Source organism: Vanessa tameamea, chromosome 23 (assembly GCF_037043105.1).
Source record: "Vanessa tameamea isolate UH-Manoa-2023 chromosome 23, ilVanTame1 primary haplotype, whole genome shotgun sequence".
Classification (NCBI taxonomy): domain Eukaryota; kingdom Metazoa; phylum Arthropoda; class Insecta; order Lepidoptera; family Nymphalidae; genus Vanessa; species Vanessa tameamea.
In genome coordinates this window covers 6,995,760-7,014,632 of record NC_087331.1, presented here as the reverse complement: position 1 = coordinate 7,014,632, position 18,873 = coordinate 6,995,760, and the positions used below count along the sequence as shown (strand labels likewise).

The following is an 18,873-nucleotide window of genomic DNA, read 5'->3' as shown; positions in this document are numbered from 1 at the left end:
GCAGTCGGGTTTTTTGTTTTAATTATAATCATTTTATTTGTAACTTTTTAGTTTGTAACAAACACGAATATTAGTGAAAGCCCCAATTAAAAAACTTTAAATCGCTCTATATCCTAAAATATTATTTCAACTGAAAAATGATTAAAGAAACCTCACAATGATTTTTAAAATATCTATTGAACGATACCCCACGTGACATAATTTGTCATTTTTTTTTTTTTTTATTTTGACGTTATGGCGTCTTTATGTCTCTGTGATGAAACTTTTTTTATGTGATTTCTGGTGACATGAGAGTGAGACGTGATGCCCTTAGGACAGTTTTTTGTGCTTCTTCTGGTACCCCCTCAGGACGTGATGCCCTAGGCAATTGCTTAATTTGATTAAGGGTTAATCCGTCACTGGCGACCGTACAGCAATGATGCATTAATTGACATTTACTGACTTAGAAATGTCCCAAGCGAAAAGTAAATAAACACTAGATATATTAATGTGTACTAAAAAACAAGAAATAGGTAATTTAAATAATCAAAAATGTTGTAAAACATTTGGTAACTAAACAAAAATCATCATTTTGTTATGTTATTAAATTTTATATTATATAAAAGCTTGTTGCGAAAATACATATTTAAGTAAGTATATAAAATTGTATTAAAAATTATCCAGTGATCACACGAATTAAAAAAAATAAAAATGAGATAAATTTCTGTCACCCCATCGTACCTAAGTCTTTTAAACGGGGCCTTTTGAAGGTTTCCCTTGCGTGATAATTAAAAAAAAATATTCTTCTTATCTCGGATTCTTTAACATGATAATATGCCTACAAGCTGTGAAATTTTAATTTTAATAGGAAAGGAAGGAAAAAGAAGATCACAAATTTATGAGTTGTATAAAATTAAATTAATCTTATCTACCCGTGTTCGATAACTTTACGGGCGACTTCCCTATAGAAAAATTACCTGCCATAGTTTATACATACTTTACTATGGCAGGATTTAATTGTGATGATGAAGAAAAAAGATAATAATATCGTTTTTGAGATATAAATTGTTAAGAAAAAATAAAATAAATATAATTTTTATATAATATGTATATATTTATTTTATAATTAGTATTTAGATATTTATATCTCTACACCTATAGTCTTTGTCGAAAATTAATTCACATAGGGAATTAAAAATAAAAGGTCGTAATCCATTCATCATAATAATGATTACTGTAATATAATAATCGTCTGAATGCGTTTTATTTTATTATTATAGAATTATTCCGACTGAACATTTAAGGCTAAAGCTACTTATAGCGCCATCTATCGAAGCAAACAAACTATAATTATAATATATTTTTTGGGTGTACCAAATAAGATTAAGTTCTAAGTCTTGCCCAGAGATGGCACTATGACAATATAAATTATATATGTTTTCTAAGAACCTAAAGATTTACGAATTCTGCTAAAATTCAAGACCTTGTTTTTCATAAATATTATCCATATTTATTTAAAATATTAAAGTAACAACCATTGAACAATCTTATATCTCTTATCAAATATCCATCACAATCCACAGATTAATTGTTACGGTACTTCAGGTAGGTACACAGACTATATTTTAACCTATTACGATAAACTTAAATTTAAATTTGAGTATGGAAATAAATCTATAATGAATTTCTTCAGGCATTAAATTAAATGATTGCTTAAATAATAGTCAACGGTCAAGTCAGGTTAACATTTAACATTCTAAGGTGAAAACAATATTAATTATCCCAGAAAAATAATTGAATTTCAAAAAAATATTAGTAATAGCTGATCTGTAATTAGAATCAATATAATGTGCATCTCATAAAAAATATACCTATTTTTGTTAGAATGTAAAAATGAATTTGTTGGTTGGATTAAAGCAAATAAGTTTTACAAGGTAGAAAAATAAATAAAACCGCGGGAAAGTCCAAATCTATATCCTGTAATTCTGTGTTATCAAGCATTGGTAATTTATTTCATAGAAACATACATTTTTTCGATGTAAGTTTAAACGAATAAAATCAATAAAGTAGCTTTCAGTGTTTTCGTTACGAATTACGGTTAATTCGTACAACGTGACAGCAACACCGTTGCAACTTGCGAGTTATAGCTATACAAATTTATACACATGTAGGTCAAAGAAAAATGGCTTAGCAATCGTAGCTCCTATTTACTGTGGTAAAAAATATAATTTTTAAGTTTAAATGGCCTTCAGTGATCTGTGTCACATAAGTAACGCGTTTAAAACCGTCGAAAATGAAGCTGATCAGGTAAGTACAGAAGTGTTTGTGAAAAGTGCCATGGGTGTTGTAAATGTCCAATAAGAGCTGTCAATATGACCCAAAATCCGTGAAAACCTCGCAAATAATAGTTCAAATCGGATGATATTTGAAAATAAATGTAACGGAGCCACACATTGATGAACATCTATCAATGATCATGTAATCTCCGAATACGCCTATTTACTTTTTCGAGGTGAACGATGACAAACCAATAGTGTCCACAATATTTTTAGATTTATACAGTTTGTTCGTTAGAGGACGTAATAAAAGATATAGCCGACAATCGTAATCGCATTGATCGTGATCAAGTTGTTGGTATAACATGGCTGAGACAATAGTTGTCGATTACTTTACTTTTATATCTATGTAGGTACTACGCGTTAGATTGTACTGACTTTCTCTGACTACTTTATACAATGCGACGTCCTTCATTGCTAAGTCAATAACAACAATGGTTATAAACTAAACATATATTGCATCATATAGAGTAACATTACAGTGCTTATATGAGAAAAAATTATATATTTTCATCTTGTTTGTAGTGAGGTATGTTGTTATTGATAAATACTACGTACTGTCTTGATTTCGTTTATCTGTAATAGTGTAATTGTTTTTAATAACTGATAGTAAAACAAAATGAATTTAAGTCTAATCAATATTTTTTATCATTAAGCATATTACTTGTAAATATTATCTTGTTCATAATACAAACATAAGTAACCCAAATTTTGCATTGAGATAGAAATAATTGTGATTGTTCTCTAGTTATTGATTTTTGTGCACAGATAAGGATTGAATTTATTCAATTGAGAAAAATATGATTATTTTTCTCTATTATCTTTATGTTGAATGGTTGAGGTGTGAAAGCAGAACAAACAAACTTACTTTCACATTTATAATATTAGTATTGATTGTAAATAAAATTAACTTTCATACATCTCTATAATACTTTTTTGTTAATACAGTGGAATCTCGATAACCCAAATGTCAAGGGAAATTCAAAAAATTTTGAGTTAAGGAGTTTTCAACTTAACAAGAAATACAACATACAAAGGACTTAACATATAAAATTTCGAATTATATTTTTCTACTTGTAGAGTAAAATATTAAAAAAAATGCACCTTAAATTTTATGGTTCACATACATTTTATTAAAACAAATTATGTACATACACATTAGCGAAGTAAACTGTACTACAAAAAATTTGCTTTTATTTTATTTAAGCTATTTGCAAATTTTTTATCAAATATTTTTTCATGTTGGTACAAACAATGAACTGAACACATGATCACATCATGATTACCTCTTTCAACATAAGTTCTTAGTGTATTAATAGCTGCTCTGGCTATTTTATTTGATATTAATGGTTCAAAATCTGCTGGTTCAGTATAATCAATATTATGGTCAATTGTGGAATTCCCAGTAAGACATCATTATATTTTAATAAGTAAGACTTACCAAGTTTGCTTTCTAAAATTCGAGTTATAGAGTATAAATATGTACTATCAATACCTCGCAGGGAAATATCATTTTGTTTGAGTTACGAAGTCAAAATAATTCGAGTTACCGCATATTTAGGGGTTAAGCGGAAGGAAAAAGTGTCTTTCTTCGATTTACTGAGGATTTCGACTTAACCAGGTTTGAGTTATAGAGATTCTGCTGTATAAATGTTAGAAAAATTTTAAGCCTGTAAGTACCACCCTCTACATATACTACTACTAAACTGCAATACTCAGTATTCCGTGTAAGCTCAGGTACAGGGGACATACAACCTTAGTTCTCAGGGTTGGTGGTGGTGGTGCACTGACATTGGATTGTTAATAAATATAAAGATTTTTTTTTTATTTAGTGTACTATTAATACCGTTTATCATTCGGTGCCCTATTTCTCATCTTGCATACCTATTTTTAATTTAAAAAAATCTATTTGTAGTGGGAAAGAATGATCCCTTCCCAATACCTTATTATAAGGCGGGCAGATGGGCCATCTGATGCTAAGTGGTCAAACAATCACCAATAGTCATTAAAGCTTTAAGAAACATTAACATTAATTCATTTAAAGCTTTAAGAGCAATTAATTATTCACATTCAACTTACTCAACCTTCAAACTGGAACACAACCATACTAAGTATTGCTGACTGGCAGTAGGATATAATAAGAATAGTGGGTGGTACCTACCTAGACTAGCTTGCATTAAGTCTTACCACCAAGCATAAGTATCTACATATATATATCTTAACTAGACTAATATGAGAAATTTTGCAACTCTAATTATTAAAATACTATTTCTGTTCAAATTATACCATAAAAAGCAAATTATCTGTTAGATTAAATTTATATAACAGATGTTTTAAACTTTAAAACATGCAAACATCTACAGATTCATACAATATAAAAAGGACTAAATGATAACTGAATTGACTCATACATTGAGTTATGTGTAATTCATATATAATATCATATATAAATACATTTTTCTTATTAAAGAATGGATGTTGTTTAATCTATTTGAATGAATAGTAATCTATTTATTTAAAACAGATTAAAGATTATACTCTATGATCTATTACCATAAAATAAGGACATCATATATATTTTTACATGGAGATTTTTATGCAATTTACTTTGTTGTATTTCACTGCCAGATGGCACTGCAGGACCAAATTCTGTACAGCTAAACTTATTGCCATGACTGACAATTAATTATGATGTGATGTGATATTGTTCTAATCAGCTAAAGCCTCGGTGGTCAATCTCAAGAGATCTCCTTTGATTAGCCAACTAGACTAATAGATACTAGAACTATAACATAATATAGTGAACAAAAGTTTGCAAATATAGGTCCACTCTCTAATTCCTCACCCTCCTTATTCATGGAGAAACTGGAGTGTACACACCCAACTGCCAGACTCTGGGCTATTACTGAGAATTTTGCTTCAGAAAATCCAATAACTTTTTACTGTCCATACTTAGGGTTTGAACCCAGGACCTCAGGATCTGCAGTCTTATATCTAGTGACTAGATTAACGAGGCAATCCAATATGTAAAGTACTAGTGACTCACTCTGTCTTGGAATGGGTTCGATATAATAATAAAAAAAATGTTATGATATAAATATATGTAATTTAAACCCTCAGGCTAAAGCACTCGGGAACAATATAGCTTTCTACCAGTAGATTTTTTTTTTAGAATAGAACATCAATTCTGGAGATTACATTTCATTTATTCATACCAACAAAGAAATTTTACTTCTTCATAATATTAGTATAGATATGTATGCAGAGATGAACAAGGCAGTTGCCAGTATGTTTTGTTTTCCTAGAGGTTTCATCCCTGGCGTGCATGTTGTAACCATTACTACGTATGCTAAATTTTAAAGACACACCACTAATTGTTGACTATTACTTAGTAGGTAGAACTAACAGTAACAGTCTGTTAATGTTCCACTTCTTAGAAAAGACCTCTCCCTTTTGAAAAGGTTTGGAGTTTACTCCACCATGTGGATCGAAGGATTCTCATCCACCATCTTTAAGCTCTTCCACATGTTTTTCTTCCAAATTAAGCACATAAATTCAAAGGTGTTTGCTGCAGGACGTCTCCTAGTAGTCATCTAGTTAGTTGTCTTGTAACCACTATTCCATCACGGCTCCAATTATGAATATCCTAAATTTTATTTTCAGTCGGAACGTATTATGGAAGAGAATGCCATGGTCCGGGATCTCATCACAAAGATCCTTGATGAGACCGGACCGGGAGAAGCCAGCGGGTTAGTATTTTGAATATTTTTTTCTAATATATTATACAATTCATCTTTGTCATTGTCATACAAACAACACATGTGTACTATACACATTTGTGTATGACAAAACAAACTAGTTAGAATTATAACAACATTTTATTTATTTAATACATACATTAATAAATTCACATACTGATATTTATGTCGTAATTCTGAGATATATAATATAAAAGCTTGTAGATGTATATCGAACATATTTAAATTATTTTGATAGATAATATTTGTTGCCACATTTTAATATTTCATCCAATATTAATAGTTGTTAAATATTTAGAAAAAAGTATAATTTATACATTTTTTTTATAAATCGGTAAGTTTTAACCGATTTGATCAGATCAGATCTATTTACTTAAAACATGACGCATACAACGCCAAATGAACACACGTATTATTTAACGTTTTCTCCTTGAACTAGTGTTAAAAATAACTTAAATTCGTCAACAGTGCAGATCAAAACTGCATTGTACAGATTTCTCAGCAATAACTGCTCTTTGTTTCAATTGTATAATTTCAAGATTAATAAATTTAAAATAAAAAAAAGGTGATAATTAAGAGTAATTTTTTTTCAGTGTTGCTATATGAAACATCGAGAAAAATAAAAATACTATGTAATATATATATTTTACAAGTTTTTATTTAACTTCACCTTTTAATATGTGTGGGTTGTATTTTCCATCTGAATTACAAATTAGGGGTGGAATCCTTCAGTCGATGTTTCACACACTTATTGTGTGTAGTATGTGTAAAAATGTTTTAACTCATAAGAAGTGGGAACATTAATTAATATTTGTTTAATTATTACAGCTCCATCCCACCACCGGAAAGTAGTGTAAACAGTGTACCAACGACCATAAGCCAGTACACCAGTAGTGATACATTAAACTCATTCGGGCCATCAACATCCTACAACTACAACAATAATCACTACAATTACAACCAAAGTGACAATGGTTACAACTACAATATTCAAAATGGCTTTAATACGAACGGTTTTGTCAATTATTCGGACAACGACGTAAACCCATTACTCTGCTTAGAAACAGTGACCGACGATACAGTCACGCAAGAACAACTGAATCTTCTCCGATTAGCAGCTCAAGAGATCGGAGGTGCCCAGTTTACAAGTCCAACAAAATACGATGAGAAATTTTTCAATTACTTCGAGCCCAACCAAAGAAATTCTCTTCCGGAAACTAGTATGTATTCCAGCAGCTACAGCAGACCAAACAGCCTCGACTTGGATTTGAACTTCAACTCGAACTACGATAACATTTACAATGCGCAACGGATTCCGAATAAATATGAAAACGGTTTCCCGAAAGAACAGGTTCCGGAGTCGCCGGAAGTGCTCGCTTATTTAAGCCAACTAAGCTTGAATATTGATCGTGCAAGGAATGATGCACTGCTGCAAAGCGATTATAAGCTTCCAATTGACATGGGCAGTGCTTATCAAGGCGATGATTTTAATAAAATGCAAGAGGAGAGGAACAAGCTGTTCTACGGCAACAGGGGCTTCCAACAGGTTCCCAATAAGAGCTTCAATTGCGAAAACAGTTTTTACTCAAACGATTTGATGTCTCAGATGACTGATAGGAATTTTCAAATTCAGAATTACGATTTTTCGAACCCATCGATAAATGCTTTGAACTACAAGATGAATGGTTATCATCAACACAACGATTATTCGCAAAGGCGTGATGTGAACCAGCTGTTGCCTCGGGATGGTTATCAGGGTACAAATATCGACCGAACGAATTTCGATAGTATAGGGAGGGAAAATGCTCAGCAGACTATTTTAAAACAGCAGGAATTGGCGCGACAAATGTCTCTTCTAATGAGAAGCAGACCTCCACCGAATCAGTTAAATGTCGATGTGTCCTTTATACATGAAAATACTCCTTTTAATATTGGTAAGTTTTTTTTAAAGGTTTTTCTGCCAATCTCATATTGCCGTTTTTCGAATCATTTATCCAAGTCATACAATTGTCCTCGAAGTGTCTGTATCTTATTCCAATCAATTTAGGAGTAAACTACTTGAATACCTAAAGTACTTAAAGACAAATAGACTAGAACAGAATTTGAATTGAATTGACTTGACATCATTAACAGAAGACTCTCCAGAGTCTTCATCCCTCAAAATTGCCGAAATTCGATTGGATATTATTAAATGATAGCATTTTTTTATGTCCTCTGAATAGTTGGAAACAAATAAGTTTTTTTGTCTAAAGGTATTGGGGCATTGGTCGGTCCCAGTCCACCACATGTGCCGCCCCCAGTGATACCCTCACCGTTGATCGATTTACCTGTGCTGGTGCCGTTCTATGCCATGAGGAACATGAGGTAAATTAAACAACTTAGCTACATTTGTGTGTCATCCATGTTATTGTTGAATTAACTGTAACATAAATGATTTAAAAAGAATTGGAATATTATCTACATATTGAATACTTATAGTATTTTAACTAAACCGAATACTTATATTTTTCACTCATGGGCCATTTGCATGTTATATATATACAGGGTTATTGGTATTCCCGTTACGAGGTGATAGGGGTAACTATTTGCGATTATTTTAACCCCCATATGCATTATGCAAAAGTGAACCATTACCAATAACCCTGTATATTTTATAAAGAAATATTTTTTAATTTTTATTAATTCCAGGACTGTTGCAACAACCTCCAGCGTCCTGCACGTTCGACTCGACGAGTGCTACGAACAATGGAAGCAGCTGGAGCGAGAGAGGAAGCGGACAGAGGCCAGACTTGCCCTAGCTTATCCGGGTCGAGCGGTATCCTCATCCAACTCTATACCTGTTCCAAGGTTACCACCCTGTCCTACGAGGGTTGATCGACTCACTGTGGACATGCTCAGAGAACATACTAAGGTAAGTAAAGTAATCAATATGATTTGTTCCATAATCCATACAGATAAGATTCATACATTCTAAACAACCTTACTTAGTAATGTTGTGTTTAAAGGGTGAGTGAAGCAGTGTAGCTACAGGCACAAGGGTCGGTGGTTGTGGAGAAATTGTTATTTTAAAAAACTGCCAACAGTTACAAATACAATCACATAAAATAACCAACAATTTCACAACATTGCACAAATTACAGTAAAACAACATCACAATGGATGAATTTCCTTAAATTTAGAACAGTTATAAATATCTGGATTAATACAAAAATTTAATAAAATATTTGCTAAACGTTATTCGCCTTTGACAGGTATTAACACTGATGGGCAAGATGGAGACACTCCGTGCAAGTGTATGCGTTGCTCAAAACAAAAAACCAAATAAGCCGGAAGATGGCAAGATCACAGTATTAAAGCGGGGACAAGATAACTTGTCCACGGAAAAGGAAATTGACCCCGCGACGTTCGAACCCAGCAGCTGGAAGGATGATGTCAAGAATCTGTCGGAAATGTAAGTTTGTTGGTTAAGAATGTGGTCTCCTAAACGCCATCGGCTGTTTACTCGTCATACTGTACGCTCTCTCAAGATGCTTACTATAGAATATTTGGATGTACATGACATTTGTGTGATCTCTTCCTGCAAACAATGTATTTCAGCTGATGGCGGTATATGGTCGTCGTAGGCGGCGTTCAAACTCATTTCTCCGCGTCTTTAGTCTATAGTCGTGTATTGTAAACAAATATAAAATATATTAGTTGCAAATGGATGTCTTTTGTTTCAGTGCACCGCACAGTGAGGTGGAAAGCGCGATGCTGGCGTGGCGCAACTCCGTGGCGGCCGTGCAGGCTGCGAGACGTCGTGAGTTGGCACCGCCACAACCTAACGCACGCGTCATGCGTCCCGACCGTGAGTACACACACGCGCACACACAGGCACACACGTGCAGGCTGCGAGACGTCGCGAGTTGACACCGCCACAACCTAACGCACGCGTCATGCGTCCCGACCGTGAGTACACACACGCGCACACACAGGCACACACGTGCAGGCTGCGAGACGTCGCGAGTTGGCACCGCCACAACCTAACGCACGCGTCGTGCGTCCCGACCGTGAGTACACACATACAGTCACACTCACAAACTTCAACGACCACATACACACATATATACACCTTTATAACCGGCATAGAACGCACGACGCTTGTAATTAGTGTTTATCAAGACATTTAAAGTTTTCGTATTGGGATTGATTAAGCAAAGTCCCCGTGTCCATGTGTTGCAGCGATCGTGCAGCTGTCGGAGGCGGTGAAGCAGCTGTGCGAGTGCGCGCGGCGGGCGCGCTGCGCGATGTGGTGCGACCTCACGCTGACCGTGGCGCTGGCGCCGCACGCGCAGGTACCGCCCCGCTATCGGTCGGGGTGATCGTTAGGACATTTATGATTTATATTTGACTGATGGTGCGTGGTCTCCTTCGCCTGGAACTGCCACTGCAAGCTCTGAACAAAGCTCTCTTGGGATATAAAATGTTATAATCTTGTTATTAAACAGAATTACTGTTACGTTCAACTCACACACAGTAACATAAATAAGTAATGTTAGGTACTTAGCGGTAGAATAAATGGTGACTAGGTGTTAGCCACAGATACGTCTAACCCAGTAAGTTTATTAAACTCAAGTGACTGAACATATTTAATGTTTAGAATATTGATTGTTATACATATGTTGTAGTGTTCAGAAATAAAACAAGGAACTCGATGCATAATGTTTACTACGCCGATACAAAGACCCCGTCACACGTACTTTTTCAATAATACCCCCGTTACAACACATACACGTTATTTGCATATAGTTGTATAAAACCTAAATAAATAAAGTATAATCTTAATACAGAATCCGATTTCGCCACCGATACAAAAACAGACTACGTCTCCAAAACAATCGCCCCAAGAGAGTGCAGCCAACGCGCCCAGCACTTCTAAACCACATGAGCAGAAAGAGGTAACAATATTTTTGTTTGAAAAATATATTTATTAATAGTAATAACGTTATTAAGTGTTAAAAAATAACTAAATTTAATATTTTATATTTTGTTAAATAAGTGTATTATAGGAGCTGAATTGTGTCGTTGGTCTGTGGATCCTAAAGTCCTGTATTCACGCACCAGCTTTTTTAGCTGTACAAATAGTTTTAGCTACAACCCGAAATTTGGAAGTTAGCAGTGTCTGTGCTCACATGCCCAGATCCTAAGTGTTTAAAATATCCTTGGATTCGAATGAAAGAGAGATATAGAATGCATTTGCACCATGATATCATCTGTAAGTTGGCTGGTCACCACTGACAATGGTCGCTGTGACCCAAGTTTGTTAGGATATCAACTCGTTAAAACTGTATTTACCCAATAAGCTTTGCATATAGCAGGTCAGGTGAGACCGTGCAGGTCTCATACCACGATGCCAGGAACGTGATTTTTATTGCCTAACTGCAAAAAAATACTAAATCAATATATGCAAAACTTATACCAAAAGTGACAGAGTTTCGAAAAAGTTTTTAGTGGCATACATGGCATTAAATAAGAAAAAAATTTAAGGAGGAGGAAGGATTCACTATATGTTTCAGTTATAAAGGTTATGAGGTAAAATTAAGTTAACACTGATATAGAAAGATGGCTCGAAACATTATTTTTTTATTTTCTACCGTCAATTATGTACCTAGTATCTAATCTACACTGTAGGATCATAAATGACAGTTGTCAATTTCTGTACTAGCCTACTATTGTCGTAATTTTTTGCTTGTTTTGTGTTTATGCCTTAAAGTTTAACTTTTAACATCCGAATTAAAGAATGCTTAAAATTTTAATTTTAAAATTAAAGTCAACCTCACTCGGGTCCATCATTATTAAAATAGGCCCCCTATGAACACTTTTGATAAGTTACAGGATTAAATTGAACGTAAAACTATCAACTAACAATAAACGCAATAGCTGTTCTTCAAATGAAATACCTACATACCTATATATATAATCACTTTTTTATTTCCTGTATGGAACAAAGATAACGCACTCCAAGCTTTTTTCATTGTTCACATAGAAGATTCTTGCTGTCTTATCATTACATAGTATAAAACAATGTCACTTACCGCTGTCTGTCCCTATGTATGGTTTTTTTAATAGATAGATTGATTCAAGAGGAAGGTTTATATGTATAATAAATGCACAACAAAGTAAAGAAGCACTGATAATTTTAGAGGTTTCTAAAGTGATGTCGTAAATACATATTTTTTTGCGCTTTTGCAAACGCTGGCAGAACCCTACGAGATAAATCAAAATAATGTACTACAGTATTGTACACCTTTAAAAGATGTTTCAGCATTACACCCGTGTGAAACCGGACGTGTCGCTAGTTCAATTATAAATATATTTGATTCAAGAATCTTCAAGAATCTTAATAAAAAAATGAACTGCTTCGAAGAGCATAATATACCTTTTTATAAAAAATCCGATTAAAATAAAACTTATTGAAATTATGATTTTAAAAATTACAGGAGAAAGTAACCACCGAAAATAATCAGCCATCGACGTCTGATACTAAACAAGATATCGAACAGAAATACAATAAGGAGAAGAACGCGCACCGTCGAGCACAGAACTTCAGGAAAGTCCACCAGCGTAATGACTTCTACCAGAGGAACACAAGGTATGACAACAGGATGGTGCACAACAGGCACCCATACCACTACCTGGCAACGGGACCGATTAACTAATCTGGATTTGACCAAGTTCATTTTGGAGCGAAAACTCTTAAACGCTTTCACTTTTGCGTATACAATTGTCACTTTTGTAGAATGGTATGAGATTTTTTTTGGGTGCATTTTTTAAATACTTTGTTTTAGAGTTGCAATGAATTCGATACCGAATATTGTGATACTGTTCGGTCGGCTGACTTTATAACTTGGTTTTATTGTGATCGTAAACCAATGAGCGGACCTCAATTAGGGGAAAACTTACCGAATATGACCGAACACGATCGAATATGACCGAATATTCGGTATTCGGTTCCATGCATACATTCTATATGTTGCAATTGTATTTTGTATAAGTGACTCGTGTTTTTAACGACATATAAATGTACACGTACAATAAGTTTTGTTACAGTAATATTTAAATTCTGTGAGTCTTATGTTGTACTAAGAAATAAGTCTGAATTTTATAAAAAAAAATAATGTTATAAAAATTTTTCGATACGGAAACGGTTTGATAAATTGTACGAATGTAATTTTAGTGTTAATGACGTCACAACAACAATAGTTCTTGTAATAACTTATCCATTAATAGCTGTGTTTATAATTTAGAGGTTTTTAAACGTTAGAGGTTTTCACTCTAAAATGAGCATTAAGTACTTGGAAGATAGTTGAAAATTGGCTGCATCCATCAATCCAAGACTAACTCACTGTGATGTAATTTTTATTCTCCATAAACACCGCTGTGCTACCTTCATATTTTATAATACAGCTAAAAATTTTCTAAAAAAAAATATAAATTTTCTACTTTTTTATATTCACCGCATATTTGACAATATTACTAACAGCATGCAGCCAATTTTCCATTTTTATTAAGAGATAAAAGCATTTAAAACTCGGCTTGAAAAGAGAACTTTTATGAGGCATGCTCACGCCCTCTATACCATTGAATATTTAACGCAAAACGACGAAGATGTGTCGAGACGAATCTTTATGTCGCACCGCGGGTTGGAATTGAAATCGGACACGCTTTAACCGTTAAAAGGAAAACCTAAACCTTAATATATACAGCACTGAGAATCTCGATAAAGATATTAACAATTATTTGAGTCAACAAAAATGTTCATAATTTTCTTGATTACGGAATAGGCGGATTTCTTAAGCCGCGTTGCGAATGTATTCATATATAATTTGATTTGAAAGAGAAAAAAATATAATATTTTAAAGGGGTCGTTGCAATCCTAAAAATATCATATCAGCAGTAAATTTATTAAAAAAAAAAAAAATTAACACTGAAATGCACTTTTTAAAATTAAATATGAACGTTGCATTTACATACATAACTCGAATATTTATTATAATTATAAAAAGTGTTATTCGTGAATCCTTAAACAGGTATGAGAGACCACAATTTGAATATATATATGTTACTTACTCTATTTCATATAGGACGTGTGTAGGTTAGTTCGTATGCGTATCTAATACCTTGCGTTATTTATTAATCGTGCTTGGCTGGGATTTTATATTAAATATATTAATATAAATGTGTTACACGTCTTCACATCTGTCTTTAATATAGTGTATGGCCAGTTCGATTTCTACTTGCCAAAATTAGCTTGGTGTGAGCGAAATAAAAAAAAAAAAAAGAAAAATAAAACGTAATGTTTATTTCGATTTTTAAATGTTATGTGCAATGACTAATAGTAATGGCTACATTTATAATCATTCCCACGATAGCACTCCGTGCGTTGAATCTAGTCAAAGATTGGCAACTGAGAACGGATTTTAATTTATAGTGAATGAAGTGTAGTCTTTAAAGTGTTTTGGATTATACGGGGAAGTGTAACACGGATAAGTGACTTAATTTATCTAAGGAAGTGTTTCGTTCACACCAACAACCTTTAATATGTGATGTTTATACGTTGATAGTTTACTCTATTTTATTATCAGAATTCGTGCAAATGAAATATTTAAAAAAAAAAAAATGAAGTTATGAACTAGTAGTGTTTAAGTGTAGCACTTATTTATTTGAAGTGTTTTGATGAATTCAAAAGTGTTTTAGGTTTAAAGGAGCGAATTGATTTACGGAATTGAACCTTAGACCTTTCGTGTTAAGGTTATTTTTATTTCTCTGTTGATCTTAAGTTTATTATATATTATTAATTATTAGAATGTTATATTAATATATTTGTCACAACGCTTTCACTGGAAAAAACGAATTGATAACCAGTTTAATTATATTGTCGTCTTTTATATTATAGTACAGGGAAAATCGACTTTGATTCGATTGAAACCGATTCAGATGACAAAACAGTATAAATATTTTGATAATTTTGCTCAAAAAAAACGGAAAGGGGTTTTATAATTTTAATATTAATCTGTATTGTAATATAAAAGACGATGCCCTCAAAGGTATTTCTATAGACTTAAACGTCTGAACTGCTTATAAATTAGGCTTTAATTTTGAATAGTTTTTTGATGCACAAAATATTTTTCTACCAAATGGTAGGTTTGAAACCAAAACAATCAAAGTTTCTTCCATACCCGTTTTAGGTTTTAAGCGTAAATGTGTTAACGCCTCTTTTTCTACGCGTATATGACAAAATATAACAGGAAATGGATTTATTATTTCTTATTATCTATGGTATGGTTTCATAGACATAATTTTTTTTATATATTTTATTATGTCATATAAATATATGTATCAGTTATGACGTGTGGTCTTTGTACATATTACGTGTATGTACAATCGTACGCTTAAATATATAAATATAAACTCCGCAAAGTACTCTTAAACGGTTTTTTTTCGGATCACATAAATTGTTGGCAGACGAAGACGAAATTTAAATTCTGACTATCACGAAATTAATATTATTGTTAATAACCTTAACGAAGTAGATACACTATTAAAATTGCCTAAAAATTTAAACACTAAGTCCAATGACCAAACAGTTTTTATTTGAATTTTTTAAGTAATCTTTTAGTACTAATTTATTCTTTGTTGTATATTTAATTTTAACTGTTCTTAATTTATACAAAATCGTAAAGTTTTATTATAAAGTCTTAACGTGGTCCTGTCTTCGATATTTAAAGTCATTATAAATATGTCGATTTCTAAAGATCGATGCTTTGTATCTACAATTTTTAACAAAAATGAAGTACATTGTTTTGTAGCCGTCATAACATATATTTAAATTGCCTCGCAATTATTTAAAATGTAAGTACAAATTATCTTTTTTTTAAATATAAATTAAAGCATTTTTTTTCTTTGATACGCGGAAGTCCGATATCCAATTTCTGGGATATGTCATAGTTTCAATGGTAATAGTATACAAACAGGTATTTTTTCTAGGATTCAATATTTGAGTAGTAAAGTTTTAGTTGCGTTCATAAATAGATAAATTAAGGGCACTAAATATCTAATTATACTCAATACATTTTTAAAATTTTATCTATTTATAGTGATTTAAAAAGATAAATAATGGACGGGGCACATTAACTAGACTAGAATGCAAGTCAAAAGCATTTGTAATGCTACAGCCATACATATGCGGTTCGAATTAGTTTATATGTAGCTATCTCATTGATTATTTTAGTTTTACCTCATGTTTTTCTATAGCTTTATAAATAGTATCGAAGTTCTCGTATTCTTATATTCCGCGTTAGTTTTAATGATCCGATATATGAATAATTTGTATGTCTATGAAACCATTTCCTGCATGCATTTTTGTATAACCTCTGCAATATTGTACAAAATTAAATGAACTCAGTCGATTTTAGTTCTTTAGTGCGACGTTAAGTTTTTTTTTTATTATTCTGTCGATTTTTTTTTTTATTATTATTAAGAGAGTATTTTTTATTTATTTGTTCGAGAAGTAAAAACTTTATCGATTTTCGTTATAATGGGGGTTGGTTTGACTTAGATATAAAGTGTTATAGAAGTAGGTGTATAGCTACAGCACAGAGTTTCCCAAACTGTGACATAAATGTCTTAAAAAAACATGAATAAGTAGTAATAACTCACTAGAGTTTGGCCTATTAATTAGGCGTTCTTATATCTAAATGTTAGTTAGTACACAAGTGTAAACATATAGGTCGTTTTTGATGTGATTTCAGTGTTTTAGTAGTTAAGAACTCGTTACCACTAGACGAGACAGTTCATCCCACTGAATGTACCAACCCCGTTATTCGCTTCCATAAAGCTTAGTACAATGAAATCGCACTTAGTATACGTTTTAAAGTTCATTCCACGAAACGAGCTCCCAAAGGGAGACGGCCTCGAGCGCTCATTGGCGCGCGTGACTTCCATTGGCCAAATCATTTGTTAGTGTCGCGCTTTGCCGGACCAGTCTCGCTTATCTAGCCGGGCATGTGCCGATGACTTGCGAGTGTTTTGTTCCCTAGGAGTTCGAATCGTGGAATGGACTATAGTTTTAGTTTTAGAAGATTTTTATTCGACTCTTTAATGAAATATACGTAGCACAATAAATGTTTAGGTTTCTTAGCTAATTACGGTAGTTAGATTAATTGTTTTTTGTATCTTTCGAACCGGTTATAATTGGAATTGCATACGTTGTTGCCATATTTTAGAAACTATTTACCTCAATCCTATCTGACGCTTAGTAAACGTTTTCTTGGTAAAATTGTGAGGATACAGTGAATTGTTGATGAATTTAGCAGATGTGAAATATTAGGCTTCGGTTGTATTGCAAGCGATTTTTAAATCGTAAATTATTTTTTTAAATTAATTAATTACAATTCAGTACTTATAAGAAATTCTCCTCTAAAGCTTGTTATAATATCGCTGGATATAATCACAATATAAGTTGTAATGATGTCGCTTATGATATAAGCGAAGCCTTACGTTGTTAATTATTATCACTTTATTTATTTATAATTTCTCATTTGACAGATGAATTTATTTACCTAATATAATTTTTTTGTAGATAATTGTTAAAACCGTTCCTATAACGGTGGCTATGAATTGATAATGCTTGCTATAGGTGACGAAATGTTAGTAAAATTTTTAATCAATTTACGAATTTGCGCAACTAATTCCTTTCAAATGTAATAGTTGATTGGCGCGTCGCATACGAAAAAAAAAAAGCAAATATTAATTGAAGGAAAGCGTGTAATTTATAATAAATAATTTTCATATAAAATTTAAAGATACGACTGCCCTGGATGAATGAATTTATAGTCAGACTCACTCGGAATGATGTAAGGTTTCCCCGATAAATCCAAAAGTATAGTCCCATAAATTTAAAAGCCCGTCGGGGTAGGTAGCACACACATTAGATATTCTGCCGCGAAGCAGCAATACTTGGTATTGTTGTGTTCCGGTTTGAAGGGAGAGTAATCCAGTATAAGTACAGGCACAAGGGACATAACATCTTGGTCCCCAAGGTGGGTGGAGCATTGGCGATATTTCTAACAGTGCCAATGTCTATGGGCGGGTGGTGACCACTTAACATCAGGTCCATCTGCCGGTCGGTCTACCTATTACACAAAAAAAAAATACATACAACAATAAAAAAGAAAACAATACACCCTTAAACAATACCCCAAATTTCAAGGGCAGTCATGTAAAAACGCCTAATATTATTGTGAAAAAAAAGATAGTGAAATAATGCCAAATTATTTTAATCCAAAATGATAATAATGCTCATTCATTTGCCAAAATATGAACCGTATAATATTTCAAACGAAAATTCTCAATTCTGTATTAGCATTTTCAATGAAAATGCTTAATAAATATCGCTATACCGACTCCATGCGCAGGAGTTGAAGGCTGTGACTATTTCGATGTAACTTAGATAAGGTAGCGACGCACCAATCCTTACGACTCTGCCCGAATTTGTTTTAGCTCAAAACGTTCCTTCCGTCCATATAAAGATTAAGCTTTCGGCGCTTTTCGTTTCAAGAGTTAGTGTTGACGGAGACGTACTAAAATTTAAATTAAAGACCCTTTGTATATTTTGATAGCAATTGTCCAGCCTATACCTTATTTATGTGTCAACATTGTCTTTTTAAAGAATTAAATTTTAATATCTCGATACAAAATGGGTCTACCGAATTGAAGTCTTCGTTCGACCTAACTAAATCATCCAAGCTTCTCGCATTCAT

General features: G+C 32.8%; 1 protein-coding gene across 1 annotated transcript; it reads left to right on the top strand.

Annotated features, from left to right (window-relative positions):
- Positions 1–2,099: 2,099 nt before the first annotated feature.
- Positions 2,100–14,404, top strand: LOC113401908 (uncharacterized). The gene is made up of 10 exons (XM_026641985.2): positions 2,100–2,286; positions 5,979–6,064; positions 6,902–8,007; positions 8,326–8,437; positions 8,762–8,984; positions 9,325–9,524; positions 9,796–9,920; positions 10,295–10,407; positions 10,903–11,010; positions 12,553–14,404. The coding sequence occupies exons 1-10, from the start codon at positions 2,221–2,223 to the stop codon at positions 12,769–12,771; spliced, it is 2,358 nt and encodes a 785-aa protein (XP_026497770.2). The 5' UTR covers positions 2,100–2,220; the 3' UTR covers positions 12,772–14,404.
- The last annotated feature ends 4,469 nt before the right edge of the window (positions 14,405–18,873 follow it).